Below are 26,339 nucleotides of genomic sequence, written 5' to 3' on the forward strand. Positions count from 1 at the left end.
CTGTGCTTTCAAGCTTCATCAACACCTATGTCCCCCCACTTGCAGCTTTTCTCATTTGAGAAATAGCCTCATTTAATTAAGCCTTTTCTTCAAAACCCTAAACAAATGATAAAAACCACTGGAGGCCAGGGATATAGCTCAAAGAACTAGAGCACTTTTTTTGTTTTGTTTTTGAGTCATACCCGATGATGCTCAGGGTATACTTCTGGCTCTGTGCTCAGGGATCACTCCTGGTAGGGTTACAGGGACAATATGGGGTACTGTGTGCAAGGCAAGCTCCTTACCCAGTGTACTACCTCTAGCCCCTGGAGTACATGTTCTGCATGCTGGAGCCCTGGGTTCACTTCCTGGCACTACATGGTCCCCTGAGCATCTCTGAGGAGCAATCCCTAGGATCAAATCCAGTGTGATCTGAAAAAACAAAAACCTATTAGGACTGGAGAAATAGTACAGGAGGTACCATATATGGTCTCCAAGCCCAACAGGAGTGATTCCTGAGCACAGACAAGAGTGAGCCCTAAGCATTGCTGAGTGTGTTCCCAAAACTAAAAAGAGAAAAAAATAACTGGAAAAGAAACACAAAAGCTATAAATAAAGTTCAAAGACAGAAAAGAAAAATAATAACTGAAAGGTAAGAAGATATTAGGAACAATAACAAAAAAGAAAAAAGAAAGAAATCAAAAAAAGGGGAAAAAAGCAAAAGAGAAGATATCAGGTAAAAAAGTGAACAAATTGATTAAAATACAAGTTTCATGTTCATATTTTCTACTCCTGTCCACTAAGATTACCAAAAAAGGGACCAGAGTGATAGTACAGTGGGTATGGTGTTTAGTACAGCAGGTAGGGTGTTTGTCTTGCATGATTATGAGTAGATTCCTGAACACAGAGCCAGGAGTAATTGTGACTATCACTGAGTGTACCTCCCCTTGCAGAAAAAAAGATAAAACAAAGGTGGACTTATCTCCCCATAGTATTGGGGACAGAATCCACACATGTAAAGCAAGCACTCGACTACTAAGTACATTCCTAGACATGGAGAAAAGGGGCTTTTAGAAACATAAACCGGCCAGAGCAATAATTCATTGGGAGAGGGTAGGACATTTGCCTTGCATGATCCAGGTTTGATCCCCGGCACTCCATAGAGTACCCCAAGCCCCTCCAGGAGTAAGCCCTGAGCACCGCCAGGTGTAAGCCCCCCCACCTCCCAAAATAAAAATAGGAGCCAGAGAGATAGTACAGGAAGTAAGATGCTTGCCCTGCATACAGCTGATCCAAGTTTGATCCCCTGCATTCCATATGGTCTCCTGAACTTGCCAGGAGTGATTCCTGAGTGCAGAGCCCTGAGCACCATGAGGTGTGGCTCAAAAACAAACAAAAATATATAAATATATAATAAAAGCATAAACACAAATGAACAAAGGGCCAGGGAGATGGTTCAAAGGGCTGAAGCAAGCACATAATTTGCATGAAGGAAAATGAGTTCAACTCAGTGTGTTCCTAGATTCACCTGGTCCCCTAAGCACCATGGAGAATCAAAAGAATGAGTATAATTATAAAGGAAGATGAAGAGTAGGAAAACTGTTCATTGATTAAATACAGCCAAACTGATACCGTAAGCCAACAGTGGAGAAAACCCTAAACTGGGTTGGTTGTTGTTGCTCTTGCTATGTGCTCTGGAGAGCGTGTAGTGGGGGCGATCGCATTTGGGGCTCCTGCATGTACTCCTGCTCTTTGGGTCATCCACCCAGTCCTTCTACTGGAGGACACTTTGAATAACTACTGGAGCACACAACTACTGAATCATGTGGCAAGAGCTGGGTCACGTGGTCTAGTTTATAGACACACCCACAAGCCATCTTCTCAACTGGCCCTTACAAAGCGGCTCATGATTAGATTTCAGTCACACAGTAGACCAACCCCCATCCATCTACCCGTGTACATTTCCCAGCACCAGTGTCCCCAGGTTCCCTCCCATCACCCCCCACCTCCTACCCCCGCTTGCTTGTATGGCAGGCGTTTTTCTTCTCTCTGTCTCTGTCTCTGTCTCTGTCTCTGTCTCTCTCTCTCTCTCTGTCTGTCTCAGTCAGTCTGTCTGTCTCTTTCCACACCCCCCTTTTGGGCATTCAGCAGCACTCTTTCTCCAGCACCAGTAATGAAGCAGAAAGGCATTCCTGTTACTCTATATCCCTGTCAGCATTTAGTTTGGTCAGTGATTTAAGTTTGGGTCACACTAAGAGGTGGCTAGTGTCTCTTGTGTCAGCTTGCCTTTCGTTGTTGGTAAGCAGCCAGAAATCACTGAAGAAGCCTACCTGTCCTGGTAAAGGTTTTTCATATAAAATTTTTCATACATGAAAGGGTTTTTTTAAAAAAATATATTTGTTTTCTTTTCTTAAAGTCGTGCTTGAGATTTAAGATGTTTGGCTTAGGAACAGAGAGACAGTATATCAGATAAGATCCTTGCCTTGACAAGGCCAGCCCAGTTTCAATTCCCAGCACCTCAGATGGTCCCCCAAGTCCCTCCAGGAGTGCAGAGCTAAGAATAAGCCCTGAGCACAGCTGGGTGTGGCGCTCCCCCCCCACACACACCAAATAAAAGGGCTTTAATGTTAAGCAACTCACGAATGGATGATAAAACCACTAGGTAAAAGTTTGTTGGCAAATGGGATATTTACACAATCTTACCTCAGATTACTTATTAATTAGAAAAGTTCAGAGAACTCAAGAGTAACCAAAGATACAAAAAAAAAATGGGAAAAAGGCGACCACATCCTTCCTAAAGTGGTAAGGTAAGGGCTCCTGCTCAAACAGCATAACCCCAAACTGTGAGGCAGCAGACGAGCTCAGAAAGAGACAAAATCATTTGCCTGTACTTCTCAAAAATGTCATCTTATAAAAGGCAAAGAAAGGCCGAAGAACCATTTTAGAATAAAGGACTAAAGAGACGTGACAACTAACTGTAAAGCTTCATTCTAGGCTGTGGTTCCTAGACCTTTATTTTTTTTAATTAGTGAATCACTGTAAGGTACAGTTACAGACTTACAAACTTTCGTGCTTACATATCAGTCATATAAAGCCTAGACCTTTTTTTAAAGATGAAAAAATTTCACTCAGGTGGGCTCGAATGTTCTATTTATGAAACCTTACCATAAACCATACTGTAGGGATGGGCAGATAAGAATAAGGCCCTTGTCTTGCATGTGACCAACCCAGGTTTGATCTCCAGTACCTACATAGTCCTTTTAGCCCCACCACGTGTGACTCCTGGGTGCAGAGTCAGGAGCGACTAAACTAAACACCACTAGGAAAACCAAACAGTACTGTAAGTCATGGTGCTTAGAATAAAATAACAAGATTTAAAACATGCTAAAAATAAATGCATGAGCACCTTAAAAAAGTGTATGCACCATCCCTGGCTATGGTAACATCATCATCAAGAGGAAAGAAGGAATAAAACATATATAGACATCCTATTGGTGCCAGGGTTTGAACCAGGGTTGGCTGCATACACGGCAAGTGCCTTAACCCCCATACTAACTCTCCGACCCTGGGCCCATACAACTTATTGCAGCATCAGGGATCACAAAATGCAGAAACGATTCCAAATGGAAAAGGTGCTGGGCTCACCCTCCTCTCCATTGGGCAGGATCAGCGAGTGGACTCTTGGACTCACTGTCCTTATGCAGGCACTCAAGCCAGGCATGTGGCCACTGAGCTTCCCATGGGCCCCTCCTCCTAAGCTCTTCACATGAAAATCGCTAGCTACAAAGTTCCTCAATTTACCTCTCCCTCATTTATTTTGGTTTTCCATTTTCCTTGTTGTCTTTTAGAAAAAGGACTTTCCCCCTTGCTCATCACTGTTGCGACCACCAAAGGAGGCAGAGACGTGAATGTGGTGCTTGCATAATAGACCAGAGCGCACTTGCTTCTGTGTGCCTGCATTCTAGTTGCAGTGCCTGCCAGGGGTCAGATTTCAATTGCTTTAAAAACTATATTTTTTTTAAAAAAAGAATTATTTTAGTGGAGTTCATGCCCAATTCGGCCAGCCTAATCAGTGGCTGAATAATTAGCAATACTCCTACATTAAAAAAAAAAAAAAAGAACTATTTTGGGGGCTGGAGTGATAATACAGCAGGTAGGGCTCTTGCCTTGCACAAGACCAACCAACCCGGGTTTAAATCCCCAGCATTCCATATATGGTCCCAGAGCACCACCAGGAATAATTCCTGAATACAGTGCCAGGAATGCCTTGAGCATCACTGGGGATTACCCAAAAAACAAAACCAAAACTAAATTATTTTAGGCCACACTAAGCAGTGCTGGGGTGGGGGTGTGGGGACAGCTCCAACTCTCTGCTCAGGGGCTGCCCACTGTTAGCTGTGCCTGCACTCACTTTTTTGCAGGTACCCTGGAGATGGCATGCATTGTTGTGGCTCTGGAGATGATGAATGCCAGTGCTTCCGGGGCTGTACCTGGCACCAGGGGCAGTGCTGGGGCTCAAACCCAGGGCCTCCTATATGCAAATCTACCGCAGAGTTATTACCTCTCCCAACTCTTCTCATGTGTCCATTAAAAGAACATGACCTTGGGGCTGGAGCGATAGCACAGCGGGTAGGGTGTTTGCCTTGCACGCGGCCGAACCGGGTTCGAATCCCAGCATATCCCATATGGTCCCCTGAGCACCGCCAGGAGTGGTTCCTGAGTGCAGAGCCAGGAGTGGCCCCTGAGCATCGCTGGGTGTGACCCAAAAAGAAAAAAAAAAAAAAGAACATGACCTTGAGGCCGAGAGATGGAACAGCAGATAGGGCATTTGCCCTATGTTCACTCAAGCCAGCACAATTCAATACCTGGAACCACATATCTGGGATCCCCAGAGCCCCACCAGAACTGATTCCTGAGCACAGGAATAAGCCCTGAGCAAAGTCAGCAGTGTCCAAAAAAAGCAAGACCTGATCTTGTCCCTCATTCCACAAAAAAGAGGGTAGGAAAAGGCAAAATATCATAAAAATGCACAGTAATTTTGAACGGAATTACATAAAAAATAATTTCAGAGTGGCTGGAGGGATAGTAGAAGGGCACGCTGTTTGCCTTACATGCGATTGACCCAGGTTTTATCCCCGGCATCTTGTATGATCCCCCGTGCACCACAAGGAGTTATTCCTGAATACAGAGCCAGAAGTAATCCCCAAGCATCGCTGGTTGTGGACCCCCCCAAAAAAATATATAATAAAAAAAAATAATCCCAGATAATATTTCTATCCCTCAAGACTGAGAGAAGAACATCAATTACTGAAAGATCACTTTTCGTGTTTCCCAATACTTAACACAGACTTATTTCTTTATTTTGGTTTGTTGGCCACACCTAGATGTGCTCAGGCATCACTCATTGCAGTGCTCAAGGACCATTAAGTGGTGCCCAGGGAACTATATGCAGTGTACAAAGGGACATATGAGGTGCTGGAGATTGAACACTGGTCAAAAGCTTGCAAGACAATCTGCTTTACCTACTGTATTATCTTTCTGGCCCCTAACACAGAATTTTTTATTTTTTGAATTCAAACTTTTTGTGTTTCTGTTTCAGGGAGGGGGGCATTTGGCTATGCTTAGTGCTTATACCTGGTTCTGTACTGGGGACCATATGTACTTCTGAGACCGAACCTGGGTCATCCATGTGCAAGGTAAGCACCCTACTTACCGTACTATCCCTCCAAACTCAAGCTTTTTAGAAGTTTAATACAGTAAAAATCAGAAAAAGTTAAGAAAAAATAGTACAAGTTAGTAATTTCCCCCATTTTCCTCACATAGGCATGTCATTATTAAATTTTAAATGTCCCACCTTTTTCCAACAAATGAAAATCAGAACACTATACGCAAACCTCAGCAATGTTCTAGGAGTAGCCCCTATGTACCCCTGAGTGTGACAACAAAACAAAAAATAACCACTTTTAAGTAGAAGTAAATGAAAAGATATTAACAAAAACATTGACGATCTGAATGGTAAAACCAAAGCAGCATATAAGTATGTGGAAACATTCTATCTTTCTATGTCTTTCCTATAAAATGATGGAAAAAATACCTAATAGAGTGGTTTTAAGAATGAAGTAAGAGTTCATGTAAAAATTGCATGCCACAAAGTGTTCTTTCAATAGAAGCTGGAGAAATAATACAGGGGTTAAGGCATTTGCCTTGCATTTGGCAGTTGCTAGTTCAATCCCTAGTACCACCAGGAGTAACCAGAGCCCCTGAGCATTACCAGTTATAGTCCAAAAATCTCAAGAGAGAGGGGAAAACATTTAGCAATAAAGTTTCTTGCTATTGAGCTCTATTTTTGTATTCTCTCAGGTTCAAGAGAAAATAAATTATAAAAATTGGTTAATGTCATGACTATTAGCATACACTTTGCCTTGCACACAGCCCACTGGGCTCAATTTCCAGCCCCCTCCAGGAGTAATCCCTGAGCACAGAGCCAAGAGTAAGTCCTGAGCATGGCTAGGTATGGCCAAAAAAACATTTTAAAAAAGATTAAAAAGGTTTTTTCAGAAATCCATGACTCAGTCAGAAAACCAATTATTTTTCAGGATATTTAAGTCATTTAATTTACTTTTATGAGGTTACCATTGAAAATGGTCAACAGTGCCCCGGGCTATTTCTACATGTATGTGATTCACAATCTTATCTTTTCTCTAGTACCAAGGTCACATGAGGGACACCACTAGAAGAAGACAAATTTCCTAAGCCACTTATACTGGCCTTTAGAAGTCTTGTTTCCCTAATAAACTGACCCATAGTTTTGTTGAAGTTAAAAGCAAGCTGAAGGATTTTTTTTTCTTTAAAGCAAACTAAAGTCAATCTTAAATTCACTTAAGGATTTAAAATGCTTTCAAGGGCTGGAGAAGGAGCTCAGAGATAGAGCATTTGCCTTGCGTAATAATTGAGGTCCAGGGTTCTATTTAGCATGGCAATAAATAAGTGAAAAAATAAATGGGCTGAGTCTGGAAGGAGGGTTATGAAGCTCAAGGGTATGCTTCGCCTTTGACAGACCAGGGTTGGGAACTGAGTACCTCTGGATGTGGTCGCAAACCAAAACAAACTAAAATGCAAAAGTACTTTTTTTCCCCCTTTTTTGGTCACACCCGGTGATGCACAGGGGTTACTCCTGGCTCATGCACAGGGGTTACTCCTGGCTCATGCACTCAGGAATTACTCCTGGCAGTGCTCAGGGAAGAATATCGGATGCTGGGAATTGAACCTGAGTCAGTCGCGTGCAAGGCAAACGCCCTACACACTGTACTATCTCTCCAGCCCCTAAAATGCAAAAATACTTTTAAGAGAGGCAGAGATGGGGCAGAGGATAGTACAGTGGGTAGGGTGCTTACCTTGAACACATCTAACCCGGGTTCAATTCCCTGTACCCCATATGGCCCCCCAAGTACCACAAGGAATGATCCTTGAGCACAGAACCAGTAGTACACCCTGAGCACAGCTGGGTATGACTAAAAACATGCTTCCAAGATTTAAAGTAAGATTTCAAGGAATGTAAGGCACTGGTAGAACTTTTTAAGAAAAAACATACCATCCCAACAAAAATATGGGGAGAAGAGATTAACAGAAGCTTCCTCAAAGAAGGCATACAAATTGCCAAAAGGGACATGAAAAACTGCTCAACATCACTAGTTATCAGGGAGATGCAAATCAAAACAATGAGATATTATCTCACTCCAGATACTGGCACACATCAAAAAGAATAACCAGTGTTAGCATGGATGTGGGGAGAAAGGGACTCTCATTCACTGGTGGTGGGAACGCTGATTGGTCCAGCCTTTATAGAAAACAATATAGGCATTCCTCAAAAAACTAGAAATTGAATTTCCATATGACCCAGGAATACTGTTTCTGGGAATACTGGTCCAAAACCACAATGTAGAAAAGTCAACCGTGCTCTTATGTTCACTGTAGCACTATTCACAATAGCCAGAATCTGGAAACCCCAGTGCCCAAGAACAGATGAGTGGATAAAGAAACTATGGTACATGGGGCTAAAGCAATAGTACAGCGGGTAGGGTGTTTGCCTTGCACGCAGCAAAATGAGGTTCGATCCCCAGCATCCCACATGGTCTCCCAAGCACTACCAGAAGTAATTCCTGAGTGCAGAGCCAGGAGTAATCTCTGGACATTGCAGCTGTGACCCAAAAAGCCAAAACAAAAAAAAAAAAAAAAAAAAAAAAAGTAGAAAAGAAAAAAACTATGGTATATCTATACAATGGAACACTATGCAAATGTTAGAAAAAATGAAGTCATGAAATTTGCTTATTCATGAATGGACACGGAGAGTATCATGCTGAATGAAATGTGTCAAAGGGAAAGAGACAAACACAGAAGGATTGCATTCCAGAGGCCGGAGTGATATTACAGCGGGTAGGGCGTTAGCCTAGCACACACAGCCAACCTGGGTTGATTCCCAGCATCCCACATGGTCCCCTGAGCCCTGCCAGGAGTAATTCCTGAGTACAGAGACTGGAGTAAAAAAAAAGAAAAAAGCTAGACCCATAAAGCTAAAAAGAAAAATTATAAAACCCCCCAAAAAAAACAAACAAAAAAACTAAGCTCTGTGCACTGCTGAGTGTGACAATAAATAAATAAATAAACTTTTAGAGAATAGAAAAATAACTCAAAGAGCAGGTGCACACACTTTGCATGCCAGAGGCTTGAGTTTGATTCCCAGCACAAGGTTTTTGGTGATTTTTTTTCTTGAGGCCACACCCTGTAATGCTCAGGAATTACTACAGGCTCTACAATCAGGAATTACCTCTGGTGGTGCTTGAGGGACCTCAGAGGATTCTAGGATCAAACCCAGGTTGGCTGTGTACAAGGCAAACGTCCCACCCGCTGTAATATAGCTCTGACCTGAGCACCAAGTTCGAGTTCCAGCACCACATGGTCTTAGGGATCTACCAGGAATCCCCTGAGCGCCATGCTGGAAGTAGACCCTGAGCAACAGGGCCAGGAATATGCCACAAAGAGAATTTACTGTACTACATGCTATTTACAGTATTGCAGGGTATGATCTAACACCATAATTAAAAAAGAAACATTTATTAAACTGTTTCTTTATCGCTGGAGCGATAGCACAGCGGATAGGGCGTCTGCCTTGCACGTAGCCAACATGGCCGACCCGAGTTCGATTCCTCCGCCCCTCTCGGAGAGCCCGGCAAGCTACCGAGAGTATTCGATATGCCAGACACAGTAACAACAAAGTCTCCAATGGAGACGTTACTGGGCCCGCTCGAGCAAATCGACGATCAACGGGAGGGCCTTTACTTTACTTACTTACTTATTAAACAAGTGTATTATAATATTAAATCAGAAACACTTTAAGTAATACGATGGTCCCTAATAAAAGCTGAAGAACTTGCATTTCCTAGCAACAAGACTCCATGCTGGTGAGATAGCTCAGACAGCTGGAGTGTATGCACTGACTGCAGAAATCCCAGCTTTGATCCCCAGCATCATATCATCCATAAATCACTAAGTCACGTGTAGGCTCTGAGCACCTGGTGTATTTAAAACACCAAAACAAGTATCCATATTTCTATTCCTTAAAAAAGGAAAAGATAGGCCAGAGTGATTGCACAGTGGTTAGGGCACTAAGCTTGCACGAGCCAACCTAGATTTGATCTCTGGCACCCCATAAGGTACCATGAACCACCATTTGTAATCCCTGAGTGTGGCACAAGGAGTAATAATCCCTGAGAACCCCAAAAAAAGATGGAGGTCAGAGAGAGTACAGCAGGTACTTGCTATGCATGTGTCCAACCCCAGACCTATTCCCAACACTGATATGGTCCCCAGAGCACTGCCAGGAGACAGCCCTGGGACACAGAGAGCCAAGAGTACCCTCTGACAACCAATGGTACTACAGCACTATAGGCAGCCCAAATTGTACCCTCCCAAAGATAAAAAATCCTAAATTTTATTTTATTTTTAAATTTTTATCAGTGAAACACCATTGGAGAGATAGGATTAACTTATTTTAAGCACACTGTTTCTTTTCTTAGTAACCTAACTAGCACTCCAAACACATTTCAATGAATATAATCATGCATCTCTTCTTTGTCTTTTGGAACACACCCTGAGGGGTTTAGGACTTACTCCTGGCTCTGTGCTCAGGGGACCATATGCAGTGATTCAGTGATTCAGGGAGGGAATTAGTTAAGCCACATGCAAGGCAGTTATCTTACTAAAGATTTACTATCTTTCTGACCCCTGGGACCTCTTAAATGGGACCACAGAGATAACTCAAAAGGCTAGAGTACATGCAAAAGTCCCAGGTTCACTTTTTTTGTTGCTTATTTATTTTTATTAGTGAAACACCATGAGGTAAAGTTGTAGACTTACACACTTTGCTGCTTGGGTTTCAGTTATACAATGATCAAGTACCCATCCCTCCACCAGTGCCCATTCTCCACCACCAATGATCCCAGTAGCCATCCCATCCCCCCAACCCATCCCCCCACTCCCCCAACTGTGGCAGGGCATTCCCATTTGCTCTCTCTTTCCTTTGGGTGTTGTGGTTTGCAATAGAGGTATTGAGTGGCCATTGTGTTCGGTCTATAGTCTACTTTCAGCCCAGGTTCACTTTTTGGCACTGCCTCGTCCCCTGAGTACCATTGGGAGCAATCCAAAAAACCACACTTAGTGGTTCCTGAACAATGCAGTATGACCCAAAATAACAACAATAAAAAGGAGTCCAAAATAAATACATTCTATTTCCACCTACACAAATATATAAATATGCAAAGTAGGTAGGAACGCTTCTTGTTGAACCGGTGCAATAAATCCTAGAATGGGAGCATTTCCAAAATAGTCCAAATTACTCCTGAAAATTCACTTTACGATGTGGCTAGGGTCTCTGGAAGTTCAACAGTTAATGTTTTAAGCTGCCAGAATTTAGGTTATGGAAATCCTTCCCTAAACCACATATGTCTTAAGACAGTCCTTAAAAAAGAAGTGTATAATATGGGGAGCTAGCAGTTGAAGATTTTCAGCTTTCATCTTCAAGTTTAATAACTGCTATTTGTTTTTGTTTTTGGTTTTGTTTTGGGGCCATACTCAGCAATGCTCAGGAATTACTACTGGCACTGCACTCAGGGATCAGTCCTGGGGTTGTTTTAGGGGACTATACGGGAGTCCAGGGATAGAATCTGTGTTGGTAACCTGCAAGGAAAAAGTCCTACCCACTGGACTCCAGCACCTAACTGCTATTTCCAATGAGAGGGTTCTTCCAGCTTTGCTGGAGGCCACCAGTGTTACAGTCAAAGGTGTTCTGGAGGCTAAGTGCTGCTAGGGAGCCAACCCTTTGAATTATCCCCTTGACCCCTTAAGAACCACTAGGGCCAGATAGATTTTACAGTGGACAAGGTACTTTGCCTTACTTGAAGTTAACCTGGATTTGATCCCTGGCACCTCCAGAAGTGATCCTTGACACAGAACCAGGAATAAGCACAGCAGGGTGTGGCCCCAACCCCCCCCCAAAGAAAAACAAATACAAATAACACTTGGGGAGGGGAACCACAACAGAAGAGTTAGATAGGTCAGATGCAGAAATCCAGTAGTTTGAATTTTTTTTTAATCCAGCCAAACCCAGTTGGGGGGGGTCGGGGGGATGGGAGCTAGGAACATGCTCTCCATGCTCCATGCCACCAAGGCTCTACCAGGGATGATGAAATTCAGGTCCCCCTCCTTCCCGTGCTAAGCATGTACACTTGATCTAATTCCCAAGTCCCTGCGCAATTTTTATAAAACAAGAATCTCAAAAGTTGTCATGTTTGGACAAAAGCTATTATCTTTCATGGCCTTGCTAACTTTTTACCCACAAGTGCATCTTATGACATAAATCAATATATGAGACATTTGTTTCTGCATTTACTCATCACCCACAGGGTACGAAAAATACTGAAGAGAGCTGAACAGGGCTGGCTTCATGCTTAGGTCAAACCCTTCTCCCACTACTTTTGGTACCCCCAAGCAACTTCAGACACACTGAGCTCAGAGTTGGAAAATTCTTGAAAACAACCAGACGTGACCCCTAAAAATAATAATAATTTTGGAATTAAAACATTGGTTAAGTTAGGATTTTCATCCCAAAAGCATTATGTCGTTGTTGAAAGTTGAAGTTAAAAAAAATCAAAAGAATTGGCCCTAAAGTGACTGTGTAGGGGACATGGCTCCTGCCAGAGAAGTTTAATCCCCAGCAATCCATATAGCCCCCAGGAGATCTCTGAGCAAAGAGCTAGGAGTAAACCCTGATCACAGCTAGGTGTAGGTCCAAAACATACAAGCCAAAATAAACAATTTACAAGAAGCCACAATGGCCACTATACAGAAAAAAAAAACTGACATCACTCTCACTCTCTCTCTCTCTCTCTCTCACACACACACACACACATACACACACACACATACACATCTTGCAGTAAAGTTCATGTACAGGAAGGTCTATGTTCTGTGATTGTATACAGACCACCTAAAGTGTTCCACAAAGTCTCCCGCTTTTGGAGATGAGTTTTGGAACAACAAGGAGTACAAGGGAGCAGGCAGGCACTTTTTTTCTTGGACATTATGTCTCTCTGGCTCAAGAACTCCAGGGGAAGTGGAGGCTGGCAAAGGATGAGGGTGGACGGAGCTGGACGGTGCAACCCCTCCCGGATACAACGGATAAAGTTAGCGATGACGCCGAGAACAGTGGTCGGCCACTTACCCCGAGGTTTATTGAACGAGAACGGATCGGAGGTGTCCACGGGTCCTTCCACTGCCAGGAAGAAGAGAGGTGTGAACCCTGGGCTCCCCCTTTATCGCTAGTTAACCTCACCTCCACGCACATCAGGGCACATCTATGATCCTCAGCAAATCTTGATGGCATGAAAGCCGACCTCATTCACTGGGATCCCTACCCAGCAGGGAAGACCCCAAACGACCTCCCCCAAGCCTTGTCGAGAGCTGAGAAAGGGCAGAAGAAAGCTCTGGGGGATCCCTAGCAAGATCATGAAGCATCCGGGGCCACTCACCCACCCACCCGACTTCCCAAAGAAAGTGCAGAGGACTGAACGGTGACGAGCCGGCCTCGACTTCCCAGGGAGGTGCCCGACAGGCCGCAGGGTCAGAGCCTCCCACCCGAGGGTGCTGAGAAATCTTGTGGGAGACGGGGGAGGAATCCCCCGAGTCGTCCCGAAAAGTTTCGTACCTACGAAGCTGCGACACAGAGCGTGGCTCGGGACTCTCATTACGGTGGCCGGGGCCTGGGGCCGCTCAGCCGCGCCTCCTGGCTGAGGGCTCCGCGAGTCGGGGCTGCAGTGACAGCTCGGATCGCGGAGAGACCTCGCGCCGCGGGAGGCTCCTGGCTGACAGGTCCGGGGACTGGGGAGTTCGCTCTCTGCACGGGGTGAGCGGTCGCACTCACGCCGATTCACGCTCTCCAAAGTGCCCCTCTCCAGATCAAACGATCACTCCCGCCTGAAGCCCCGCAGCCGGCGGCTGCCCGGCGCCGCCATCGTTCGTGTTTGTTTTCATCCGCTTCGGGGAAGGCGGGGGGTGAGCCGAGGGAGAGGGCGGAAATCCAGTCGCTCGCTCTCAGACGCACTTTCGCCACAACGCGGTCTCCCAGCTTCTGCCCTTTCTCTTGATATAATCGCCAAGTGTTGACCTCCGCGTCACATAATTCTTTGTTTTAAATTTTCTCAAGCGTGATTGAAGAGAAAACACGCGTGAAGAGCGGGGTCTTGGACGGTACAGCGCTTTCGAGGAATGTGAGACGGGAAATCGCAGGCCTGGGCGGCCGCGGGTGTGAGGACGCGGCGTGGGGGCGGGCGCTGACGCAAGGGGGCGGGGCCTGCGCTGACGCAAGGGGCGAGGCCCCCGCTGAGCTCCGTGGCGGCTTGTGCGCGGCCGCTGGCGCCTCGGGAGGTTCCGGAACCGCCTGGGTGGGTGGGGAGTGCGGCCGGGACCTGCCGCCGCCGCCGAGAGGTGGGTGACAGACTTTAGGGGACTGAGCGACGTTAGGGGCCCAACGAGACTTTCGCATCCATTTCTAAATCTCCTTGGCTGTATGTTTTGAAGCAGTTGGCTCGCCTCTGAATCCTCGCTCCCTCTCTCCCCGCCTTTCGCGCCGTCCTTTTCTGTTTCCTGGGCTTTTTTTTTTTTTTTCCGCCTCGGCCGCCTCACGACGTGGGTTTCTAGACGTGAGAGGGAAAGCCTGTTGATGGTTGAGGCCACGCTCCGCGCCCGCCAGGCTGGGTCCCGGACGACTTTTTTATGCCCCTCCTTTCTGCAATGGTAGACTGGTTAGAGCCCCCCACCCCAACCCCAAAGCCTCTGGTCCCTAACTCATCAGCTGCAGCTCCAGGACTCCAGGTATTGCCGGCCCGCTCGAATTCCTGCCCCGGATACGTCTCAGTTAGGAGCCGCAGTTAGGAACCGACTATTTTTTTTTCTTTTTTGGGTCACACCTGGCGATGCACAGGGGTTACTTCTGGCTCTGCACTCAGGAGTTACTCCTGGCGGTGCTCAGGGGACCATATGGGATGCTGGGAATCGAACCCGGGTCGGCTGCGTGCAAGGCAAACGCCCTACCCCCTGTGCTATCTCTCCAGCCCCAGGAACCGACTTCTTTTACCTTGTGCATAATTAAGCCTTCACCTCCACTAATGTGTGCGGGCACTCAAAAGACCGGTATTCATGTCTGGGCCCGTCATGAGTTAATGGAGAAAATTAAAACAACAACAACAAAAAACCAGAAACATCTTTTTACTTGAACACAAGAAAAACTGGAGAAAAATGGCCTCGGAGTCACTTTCAAGTCTTCAGCGGGTTCCTAATGTTTGTTTCTTTTTCTTTTAACTGTTGCAGAGAGAAGAGCCGCTGAACGGATGGTTAACTGATGTTTTCACTGACACTTCCTTAAATACCCTCTTGCACCAGCGTCCTGACTGAGAGGAAGGCAGGAAAAAATTCACCAGGGGATAGTGAGACAGCATTTGCACATACCATGGCGATACCCATAACAGTGCTTGATTGTGATCTCTTGCTGTATGGCAGAGGTCACCGGACACTGGATCGCTTTAAACTGGATGATGTGACTGATGAATACTTGATGTCCATGTATGGGTTTCCTCGACAGTTCATTTATTACTTGGTGGAGCTCTTGGGAGCTAGTCTTTCTAAACCTACTCAGAGATCCAGGGCCATTAGTCCTGAAACACAGATTCTTGCTGCCTTGGGCTTCTATACCTCAGGCTCCTTCCAAACTCGGATGGGAGATGCTATTGGCATCAGCCAGGCCTCAATGAGTCGTTGTGTTGCCAATGTCACTGAGGCTCTGGTGGAAAGAGCCTCGCAGTTCATTCATTTTCCAACTGATGAAGCCTCCGCGCAGGCACTGAAAGATGAATTCTACGGGTTGGCAGGAATGCCAGGGGTGATCGGGGTGGTGGACTGCATCCACGTGGCTATCAAGGCACCCAATGCTGAAGATCTCTCCTATGTGAACCGCAAAGGTTTGCATTCATTAAACTGCCTGATGGTGTGTGACATCCGAGGGGCACTGATGACCGTGGAGACGAACTGGCCGGGGAGCCTGCAGGACTATGCGGTGCTGCAGCAGTCTTCTCTCAATACTCAGTTTGAGGCGGGTCTACACAGAGAGAGTTGGCTGCTTGGTAAGTATGGGTGTAAGTGCATCCAGAAAGAAAGCCGAGCAGAATGAATACAATCTGAGTCTCTGTTCCTGCCCTTTTTGCAGGCTTATTTTATGTTGTTTGTTTGGAGGGGGCCCACACCCAGCGGTGCTCAGGAATTAATCCTGGTTCTACACTCAGGGCTGCAGTGACAGCTCTGATCACAGAGAAACTTCACACCTGAGAGGTTCCTGGCTGACTCCTGGTGGTACTCAGGGGACCATATGGGATGCTGGAGATGGAACCCGAGTCAGCCATGTGCAAGGCAAGTGCCCTTCCCACTGTACCATCTCTCATCTTTCTGGCTCCTCTCAGGCTTTTTTAAATCGTAAAAGACACTAAAATGGAAAAACAGGATTTGAACCCATTTTTCCACTTTTAAGAATTTATCTTGATGGGACCAGAGGGACTACAGCAGGCAAGGCGCTTGTGTTGCACACAGCCACTCAGATTCAACCCCCTACACCTCATACGGTTTCCTGAGCACTGCCATCACACCATCAGGAATGATTTCTGAGTGCAACACCAAGAGTAAGTCTGAGCATAGATGGTTGTGGCTCCAAAATCAGAAAAAGAAAAAAAATGGGAGTGCTTGGGGCTGTCAGAGATATACAGGGGATAAAGGTCTTGCTTGCCAGTCAATCCCACATAATCTCCCAAGCACCAGCAGCTGTGACCTCTGAGTACTGCTGGCTGTGGCCTCTCACCAGGGAAAAATAGAAGAAAAAGAAGAATTTATTTTGTGTGGGGCCAGAGATATGATTCCATAGTAGAACAAATGCTTCTCTGTGTGAGGCCCTGAGTTTGATCCAAAGCACCTTCATAAAGAAAAAAGATTATTTTGGGACTGGAAAAACAGCACCAAGGGCTGGGCTGGTGCACGTGCTTTCACACGAGATGCCCAGGTTCAGTCCCCACCTCCATAATGTCCTCAAGTACAGCCAGTAGTGACCCTAAGCACCAGGCAGGAATTGCCCCTGAACACCACTAAGTGTGAGCACCCGGTGAAATTTTCCTCCAGCTCCTTTCAGCACCTAAACACTGACTCAGACACAAAAGAATTTCCCCTTGGAGAAGTGAGAGGTGAAGCCAAGAATATCATCACTGATTCCCAAAGGATGATATTGAAGTCATTTATACAGTGTCTCCGGGATGAAACCTAGGCCTCACCTTGAAGTATACATTCAGCCACTGAGCTATATGCCTGACTTCATTGTTTGCCACTTTAAAATGTTACAAATGTAAGTACAGGGCCTGAGAGAGTACAGCAGGTTGGGTACTTGTCTTGCACATGGCCAACTGAGTTTGTCCCCTAGCATCCCATGTGGTCTCCAAAGCACCACCAAAAGTAACCCCTCAGCATCTCCACGTGTGGCTCCAAAACAAACAAAAAAATGGAAGTATATAGGCATATAAATATACTATATGTAAACTTATATGTGTAAAATAAATGTAGCTTACAAATTTTTTTTTAATTTACCATGTCGGGGGTGGGAGGTGGAGGAGGGGGCGTGGACCAAAGAGGAAATACAGTGGGTAAAGTTCTTGTCTTGCACAAAGCTGACCAGGGTTCAATCCCACACATACCATATTGTACCTCAAGCACTGCCAGGAGTGAGCCCTGAGAACCACCAAAGGTAGCAAAAAAAAAAAATTATTTTGGGTGCCAGGGTGGAGCGATAGCACAGCGGGTAGGGCGTTCGCCTTACAAGCAGCCAACATGGCCGACCCGAGTTCGATTCCTCCACCCCTCTCGGAGAGCCCGGCAAGCTACCGAGAGTATTCGATATGCCAGACACAGTAACAACAAAGTCTCCAATGGAGACGTTACTGGGCCCGCTCGAGCAAATCGACGATCAACGGGAGGGCCTTTACCTTTACCTTTACCTATTTTGGGTGCCAGAGCAAAAGTAGAGCGGATAGGGCACTTGCCTTGCATACAACTGACCCAGGTTCACTAATGGTCTCCCAAATCCCACCAGGAGTGATTCCTGAGCCAAGAGTAAGTCCTGAGCAGTGACAGCTGGGACCAAGAGAGAAAAAAAAATTCATCTTGGAGGGCCTAAGCAATAACTTAAGGGGTGGTGGGTATCATTTTTGTGAGGGAGGCCCAAGTTTAAGCCCCTGTACCATCTCATCCTTTTGGTGATACTAAAGGTCTTCCCTGTGGCTTCCAGCACAATGCCTGAGCAGCACTGGTTTTGTTTTGTTTTGTTTTTTCTTTTTTGCTTTTTGGGTCACACCCAGAAATGCACAGGGGTTACTCCTGGCTCTTCACTGAGGAATTACTCCTGGCGGTGCTCGGGGAACCATATGGGATGCTGGGAATCGAACCCAGGTCGGCCGCGTGCAAGGCAAACGCCCTACCCGCTGTTCTATCACTCCAGCCCCTGTTTGTTTGTTTTAATGGAGGGGGAAACAGATTGAGTCATACCCAGCTCTGCTCAGAGTCTGTTCCAGGCTTAGTGCTCAAGAGTCAACTCCTGGCCTTTCTCAGGGGAGCACATGTATGACAAAGGGATTCAAACCAGGGTGGGCAGGATGCAAGCCCCTTAACTTGACCCACACAGCCAACCCAACAGAGAAAACTTAACAGTAGAAATATGGCTTAGTAGAATATTGTATCTGTGTAGCTTATTCAAAATTTTTATCATCTAAAATGGTGCCAAGAGTGATACCTATTTTGTGAAAGTGGTGAAAGAGAACCACACCTGGCTTAGTGCTTTGGGGTTGATCCAGATGATGGTCAGAGCACCTGGGGCCTTTATCTTGGTTTTGTTTTATGCTTTCTTTGGAATTTTAAATTCCAGTTTCATGTCATGTACACTGAAACGCAAAGGAAAGTTGTTTTGTCAGTGTCATGGGTTTCCCTTCACAGCTAGAGATTCCAAACTGATTTGGATATTTGAAGGTGGGGGGATGTGGGGTTTGAGCCATATTTAGCAGTCGTTCATGTCTCACTCCTAGAAGTGTTTGGGGGATTATGGTATCAGAGATTTGAACCAGGGTTCGCCACATGCAACCCTTTATAGTTAGTGGTATCTTAACTATAAAGTTAGTGAAAACTAAGCACTAGATTTTTCCAAGCAAATGTAAGTACTTTACATTGGATTATCTTATTTAATTCTTATGGGTGACAGAAACCTAAAAATAAATACTTGGGGCTGAAGCAGTAGTATAGCATTTGCCTTGCACACAGTCAATCCAGATTCAATCCCCAGCTTCTCATACGGTCCCCCAAGCACCACGAGGAGTAATTCCTGAGTGCAGAACCAGGACTAATCACTAAGCATCGATTGATGTAACCAAAAAAAGAAAACATTAAATACTAATACTAATACTTCGATGTCTTTACAGAAGAGGAAATTAAGATATCACTGTTTAAGCTGTTAAACTACAACAAACATAGAGTTACTCTAAGTTTTTGGTTGGGGGCTACACCCAACAGTGCTGAGGGCTTACTTCTGGCTCTGCACTCTGGGACCACACCTGACAGGCTCAGGGGACCATATGGAGTGCTAGTGATCAAACCCAGGTCAGACGCATGCAAGCCAATTGCCTTACCTACTGTACTATCTTTCAGACCCCAAGTTTTTCTTTTTTTCTCTTTCGCTTTTTATTTTCAGTTGCACTGGACAGGGCTCAGGGGCTACTGTCATTATTCCAGTGCTCAAGGATTGCCGATGGTGGTGCTTTGAATTAGAGACTCCATCATGCAAAGCATGTTCTCTAGTGTCTCTCTCTCTCTCTCTCTCTCTCTCTCTCTCTCTCTCTCTCTCTCTCTCTCTCTCTCTTTGGCTTTTTGGGTCGCACCTGGCAATGCACAGGTGTTACTCCTGGCTCTGCACTCAGGAATTACTCCTGGAGGTGCTAAGAGGACCATATGGGATGCTGGGAATTGAACCTGGGTCGGCCATGTGCAAGGAAAACACCCTACCCACTGTGCTATGACTCCAGCCCCTCTCTAGTCTTTTGAACTATCACCCAGCCCCCAGTAGTCCTTTCTTTTCTTTACTTTAGTATGTCTGCATATCTTTTTTATTTGGAGGGAGGATTTGAGTCCATATGTGGCAGTGCTTAGGGACTACTCCTGGCTGTGTTCTGAAGTCACTCACTCCTATTAGAACTGACCTCAAAGTCAACCTCATTCAAAGCTCCTTAATTCCTGTACAGTCTCTCCCTGCCCCCATACTATTTTTTTTCTTTTTGGGTCACACCCGGCAATGCACAGGTGATACTCCTGGCTCTGCACTCAGGAATTACTCCTGGTGGTGCTCAGGGAACCATATGGGATGCTGGGAATTGAACCCGGGTCGGCCGCGTGCAAGGCAAACGCCCTATCCGCTGTGCTATCTCTCCAGCCCCCCCATACTTTCTTTTAGTTGTGCCAGGGACCAAACCCATGCCTTTACACATGGAAAATTGTATTCTTCTTTTTTTTTGTTTGGGCCACACATAACTGTGCTCAGGCATCACTCCTGGTGGTGCTCAGGGGACCATATGTGGTGCCAAAAAACAAATCCAGTCAGCCACATGCAAAAGGCTTTACCCGCCGTACTGTCTCTCTCACCCCATATATTTATTGGATTACCTTCTTCATAAAATGAGTGTAAGTGGTTAAGATGTATATTGCAACAGTATTTAACATGTTTATGAAGGCCAGTTTTGGTTGCAGGTGCTGGGAAAGCATGCTCATCAAAGTTGATAAGGACACTAATTCCATTAGTACTATTAATTCTGCTATATACTCTTTGGATAAGGCTCTCTCAGCTGTAACTGAAAATGTACTTTGAAGACCTCTGAGCTAGAATAGTGTTGCACAAATTTTCCATATTGAAAGGTTCATCCAGGAATTTATTTATAATGCACATTACTGATCCCCACTTCAAACTTCAGGATGAGAATCTTCAAGGAAAGAATCTAGACATCTATTTATAACATCATGCCCTAAATGACTCATATGAATAGATAAATTTGGAAAACACTGGTCTCTAGAGGATGTGTGGACAACAGGGTAATATAGGGGAAGATTGGCAGGACTGTGAGGAATGACAGGATGTAAAAAAAGAGAGTGATAAATGACTATTTTAAGCATGCCATCGGGGCCTGGAGAGATGGCTTAACAGGCTGAGCATAAGCGTTGCATGTTGGGGGCCCAGGTTCTATCTCCTGCACCATCTGGTCTGAAAGTGGCCACCAAGCACTTCTGGGTGCAGCCCAAAAATCAAAGGGGGAAAAAAAACATCATAGAATAGTTGCAGATTTGCCAAACCTATAACTAACTTGTTTCTTCTTTTTTGGGTTTTGTGTGTGTGTGTGTGTGTGTGTGTGTGTGTGTGTTTGAGGATTTAGGCCCTACCTAAGCTGCTCAGAGGCTACTCCTGATTCTGTGTTCATGGATGATGCCTGGAGTTTACACACACACACACACACCATTTGTTTTTGGTTTTGTTTTGGGACTGCACTCAGCAGAGCTCAGGGCTTACTCCTGGCTCTCATGCTCAGGGGTAGGGTCACTCCTTCAGTGTCAGAGGATCACAAGGTGTTATCTCTCCTGCTCAACCTGTTTTGTTTGGGTGGAGCCACACCCAATGGTGCTCAGAGCTGACTCCTGTCTCTGTGCTCAGGGATCACTCCTGGTGAGGCTCTGGGGACCATATAGGGTGCCAGAGATCAAACCCAGGTCAACCATGTGCAAGGCAGTAGTCCTCTTTGTTTTACAAGCATATTTTTACCTTGGTGTCAATCCCGCATGTCCTTGTTCTCATCTGTCCCTTCAGAGTACTTGATCTCATTCCTCATGTGTAAACATACCTGCTTCTGTAAACAATTCAGCATGAGTTCTTTCTTCTTCAACCCTCTGCCTAGTCCATGTAAGCTGCTTTAAGTAAGCTCTTCCAGAATGTTTGCTGAATGACTAGTCATGTGAGCAAGTGTGATCTGTTTAGCAATTCCGATCCTAATCCTCTCCCGAGTGTGTGGCTTCCAGTGGTGTTTGGATTAGAACCAGTTGCTGATGACAGAACATTTTATAAAAGATCTACATTAACTGCCTAGTTCTCTTACCTCCTCATTTTGAAACCACTTCTTAGAAAAGCATTTTACAAACATCATTCAGTATCTCTGTGTTTTGGCATACACCTTAAATATTTGTATCTTACTCTCTTGAACAGTTTTACATCATTGTCTTACTGCCTCTGAATTTGACTGCTTTTAGATTGTCTGTCTCCTTCCCCTCCTTTGTCTGAAATATCAAAAACATGCCTGGCGTAGCTTTTGATCTTCTCATTTATAAAATGAGTTCAGGGACTGGTGTAACAGTACTGAAAGAAAGGACTCTTGCCTTGCACACAGCCAACCCAGTTTCAATTCCTGGGACCACATATGGTCCCCTAAATCCTGTCAGGTGTGATCCCTGATCACCACAGGGTATGGCCCCAAAAAACAAAATAGTTTTTTTCTGGGCGGGTTTTGGGCCACACCTGGGGATGCTCTGGGTTACTCTTGGCTTTGCACTCAAGAATCACTCCCCAGTTGGCCACATGCAAGGCAAAGGCCCTACCCACAGTACTACTGCTCTGGTCCTAATAGCACTGTAACACTGTCATCCTGTTGTTCATCGATTTGCTCAAGCAGGCACCAGTAACGTCTCCATTCGTCCCTGTTGCATGCTTGTGTAGCCCAGTGTCGTCTGCTCGCTCCAGGAACACGAAGTGAGACTTGTTGTTACTGTTTTGGGCATATCAAATATGCCACGGGGAGCTTGCCAGGCTCTGCTGTGTGGGTGGGATATTCTCGGTAGCTTGCCGGGCTCTCCGAAAGGGATGGAGGAATTGAACTCGGCTCCGCCACATGCAAGGCAAATGCCCTACCTGCTGTGCTATCGCTCCAGCCCCCACACATGTGGTAGCACTGGTAATTGAATGTCTTACTGTAGGCTTGCAAGGCACATTTTCTAAGGCACTGAGCTATTCCTAGTCACAATGTTACTGGACCCGCTCTAGCAAATCGATGAACAACGGGAGGACAGTGACAGTGACAGATATCTGGTTCCAGTGCTTTCATATTCAGTCACATATTTTAGTTGTGGCACTTGCACACATCTGGCTGTGCACTGGTAATCACATAGTGATAAAGCACTGGCAGTGCCAGTTAGCTGAGAAGATATGAAGGGTACTAGGGATCAAAAGCATAAACTGAGGTTTACAAGGCAGGCAGGCACCTGTTGAGTTTTCTTGTCTCAACACTCAACTCAACATCCGATGACACATAAAAAATGAGAAACAGTGGGCTGTGGCGAAGGCAGGCTGGGCGCAGGGAGGATGCGGAGGGGGCATTTGGAGGACCCGGAGCAGCCACCCGAGGCTCTTCCGGGATGCCGAGTGAAGGATGGGCGATGGACAGATGGACTCTCTGGCATCGTGGCATTGTCCGATCTCTCCTTTTATGGCAAAACCATAGTCATCATTACAGCCGTAGTCTCAGAGGTTATCAGAGTTCCATCATCCTAGTCTCCTCGAGGACTTCAAAGTCTCCAAAGTCTGGGCTGTGTGCCAGATCACACACTCTTTTGTTGCGAGTGGGGGTTCCAGGCAGGAGAGCCTCCAGGGACCTAGGTTCTGTATCTCTATGGTGGGATCAGGGATCAGACTCATGACCTCAGGCTTACAAGGCTGGCTTTTGGCCACTGAGCCATCCCCCTGAGGTCCCATTTCAGTTCTCTAAGAGGCTGTGCTTCTCTGTAAGATCTTTTATCAGTCAAATGAAGTGAGTCAGGACAATTAAACATTGTAAAAGATTCTGCTGTTGTGCTAGGACATCGCACCCCATTTTTAACAGTTCCCGAGATCATTTGATAAGTCATTTAAAGGAAAAGTCTTGAGTGTATCATTTTAATTAGCTTCTGATTTTATCTCCTTACCACTATTACTACTGGCTTCTCTGTATTTATGCTCTGATGAATGTGAAATTCTACCAGTTCCTGAGCTCCAGAGGTGTGATTCTGGGGAATGTCTGACAGAAAGGGCTCACACCCAGTTGCAACTGACCTCTGCATTAAAGGTTTGGGACCGTTTTTCTTTTTCTGTTTGTTTTGGGGTCACATTCCGTAGTGCTCAGAGCTTACTTCTGGCTCTGCTCAGGAATGTCTCCTGGCAGGGTCTGGGAACCATATGCCTTGCCAAGCGATTGAGCCTGGATCTGCTGCATGCAAGGCAAATGCCCTACCTGCTGTACTATTTCTCTGGCCCCCAGCTATTGCCTTAAAAAATTCATTGGCTGGGGCCTGGAGAGATAGCACAGCAGGTAGGGCATTTGCCTTGCACGCGGCCGACCCGGGTTCAATTCCCAGCATCCCATATGGTCCCCTGAGCACCGCCAGGAGTAACTCCTGAGTGCAGAGCCAGGAGTAACCCCTGTGCATTGCTGGGTGTGACCCAAAAGGCAAAAAAAAAAAATTCATTGGTGCTTGTCAAGTCTCAGTGTAGCTACCTCAAGTTTCCTTTTATTTATTTCTTTACCTTTTACCTTTTATTTCATTATTTTGGTTTGGGGGCCACACCCAGTTGGACTCAGGTGCTAATCTCAGCCCAGTGTTCCAGGATCTTTGCTGGTGGTACTGAGGGACTTTAAAGTGCCAAGCCCTGGGCGCCTGCCTGCAGAGCACACTACGTTCCAGTCTGTCACCCGCTGTCCCTGGTCAGGATCTTCCTTTCCATTGTGTCCCACCTGTGCTTTTTTCTGATGTCTTTGAACCTTTCCTCAGGTGACAGCGCCTTCTTTCTCCGCACCTGGCTCCTGACTCCGCTCCACATTCCCGAGACTCCTGCTGAGTATCGCTACAATATGGCCCACTCAGCAACGCACAGTGTGGTGGAGAAGACGATCCGGACCCTCTGCTCCCGCTTCCGCTGCCTTGACGGATCCAAGGGGGCCCTGCAGTATTCCCCAGAGAAGTCCAGCCACATCATCTTGGCTTGTTGTGTCCTCCACAACATCTCCCTGGAGCATGGGATGGATGTGTGGTCCTCACCAATGACAGCACCCATGGAACAGCCCCCTGAGGAAGAGTATGAGCGCATGGAGTCCCTGGATCTCGAGGCCGACCGGCTTCGCCAGGAGCTGGTGCTCACTCACTTCAGCTAATGTGGAAGGTGGGAGGAGGGAGACCTTCCAGAACATGTCATGGACCTGTTTTCCCTATCACCCTGCCCTTCCTACATGGCTTGTCAGCCACTGTGATTGAGGTTATGGATCCTGGGCATAAATGAACTTTTTACCTGCATTTTTAATGGATGAGGGCTCAGCATAATATCTTGATTCATTTGCAAATGAATGAACTACACCAAAATCAAGACAATGGTTCCCCAGTATCCATTGAACTTTCAAGTTGAAACCACTCATTTGGCTTTTTGATATGGGGGGAAAGGGGGAGGCTGGGTTTTGGGCTTGTTGTGCAAGCCCCCAGCATTGCGCAGGGCTTACTCCTGGCCTGTTCAGCATTTCAGAGACCCGATGTGGTGTCAGGTATAGAAGCCTAGTCAGCTGTATGCAAAGCAAGTGCCTTCCCCTTTGTACTATGGCTCCTGCCTGAGGCCACTCCCCTGGAAAGGTCACTTGTGTTGTAAACACAAAAGGTTGTAGGCCTTTATGATTGTGCCTCCAAAGTCAAAGCAAAGGAGAAGATGGTATCCAGTCAGAGCACACTTCTTTGTTTGAATTATCTGAAGAGTTCAGGTGAAAATAATATTCATCTGAGATGAACTTAGATGGTATTTTATTTTTATTGTTGTTATATTGTTTTGGGGCCTCACCCAGCGATACTCAGGGGTTATTCCTGGCTCTGCTTTCGAAATTACTCCTGGCAGTGCTCAGGGGACCATATGCAGTGCTGGGGATTGAACCCCTGTCTGTTGTGCAAGGCAAGCACCCTACCCATCGTACTATCCCTCTTAGTTCTTAGATCGTGTTTTAGTTTTTCTACTTTTCCACTCGGTATAATCCGAGGCATGTGTGAAAAACAAGCTTAAACTGAGAAATGGCCTTCAGACCTAAGAAAATGGTGATTGGGCTAGAGAGATATCTCAAAGCACTGAGTGTATGCTTTGCATGCAGGAGGCCTGGGTGTAGCCCCTGAGTGCCATCATGTATAGTCACATGCCCCCATCCCCCCAAAAAAAAGTTACTTAAGTTTTCAGCTTTATTTTTTTGTTTTCAAATTTATTTTATTATAGTTTGGTTATGCCTAGAATTGCACCTAGGCCCTCACACATGCAAAGCAAGTGCCCTACCCCAGTCTTACATCGCCAGCTTTGCAACTTTGTTTTTTAAGAGGCTATTAGAAACAGTGGGGGGGGGGGGGGGAGAAAGAAAGAAACAGCCTGGAACCTTCATCCTTAGTCTGCAATGCCTAGACTCTGATTTGGATTTAGCTCTTAGGGAGAGCATCTGGATTCTAATCTCAAGTCTGGATATGAGTTGGGGGCTGAGTGGATTTAAGAACACAATCTGGTACCCAGAAAGTAGTACAGAGTGTAAGGCCTCGAACACAGTTTTTCCTGTTTTGATTCCTAGCACTTCCATAATTCCTTGTGAGCACTGCTGGTTTGATTCCTG

General features: G+C 45.9%; 2 protein-coding genes across 11 annotated transcripts in view; one reads left to right on the forward strand and one right to left on the reverse strand.

Moving 5' to 3' along the window:
* ATG13 (autophagy related 13) overlaps positions 1 to 13,579 on the reverse strand; it is a 47,665-nt gene extending 34,086 nt beyond the window's left edge. For 9 of the 10 annotated variants that reach the window (XM_056132819.1, XM_056132811.1, XM_056132785.1 and 6 more), the window contains exons 1-2: positions 13,238 to 13,579; positions 12,755 to 12,805 (exon numbers count right to left, since the gene is read on the reverse strand). The gene's annotated coding sequence lies outside the window, so the exon portion shown is untranslated. The remainder of the gene's footprint in view (positions 1 to 12,754; positions 12,806 to 13,237) is intronic. The other variant, XM_056132751.1, reaches the window with a different exon arrangement.
* Positions 13,580 to 14,898: 1,319 nt separating this feature from the next.
* On the forward strand, positions 14,899 to 25,164 carry HARBI1 (harbinger transposase derived 1). Its single transcript, XM_056135897.1, has 2 exons — positions 14,899 to 15,707; positions 24,490 to 25,164. Exons 1-2 carry the CDS (start codon positions 15,038 to 15,040, stop codon positions 24,867 to 24,869), a joined length of 1,050 nt encoding a protein of 349 aa, XP_055991872.1. The 5' UTR covers positions 14,899 to 15,037; the 3' UTR covers positions 24,870 to 25,164.
* The last annotated feature ends 1,175 nt before the right edge of the window (positions 25,165 to 26,339 follow it).

This window comes from Sorex fumeus, unplaced genomic scaffold, assembly GCF_029834395.1.
Source record: "Sorex fumeus unplaced genomic scaffold, SorFum_2.1 ptg000007l, whole genome shotgun sequence".
NCBI classification, from domain to species: Eukaryota; Metazoa; Chordata; class Mammalia; order Eulipotyphla; family Soricidae; genus Sorex; species Sorex fumeus.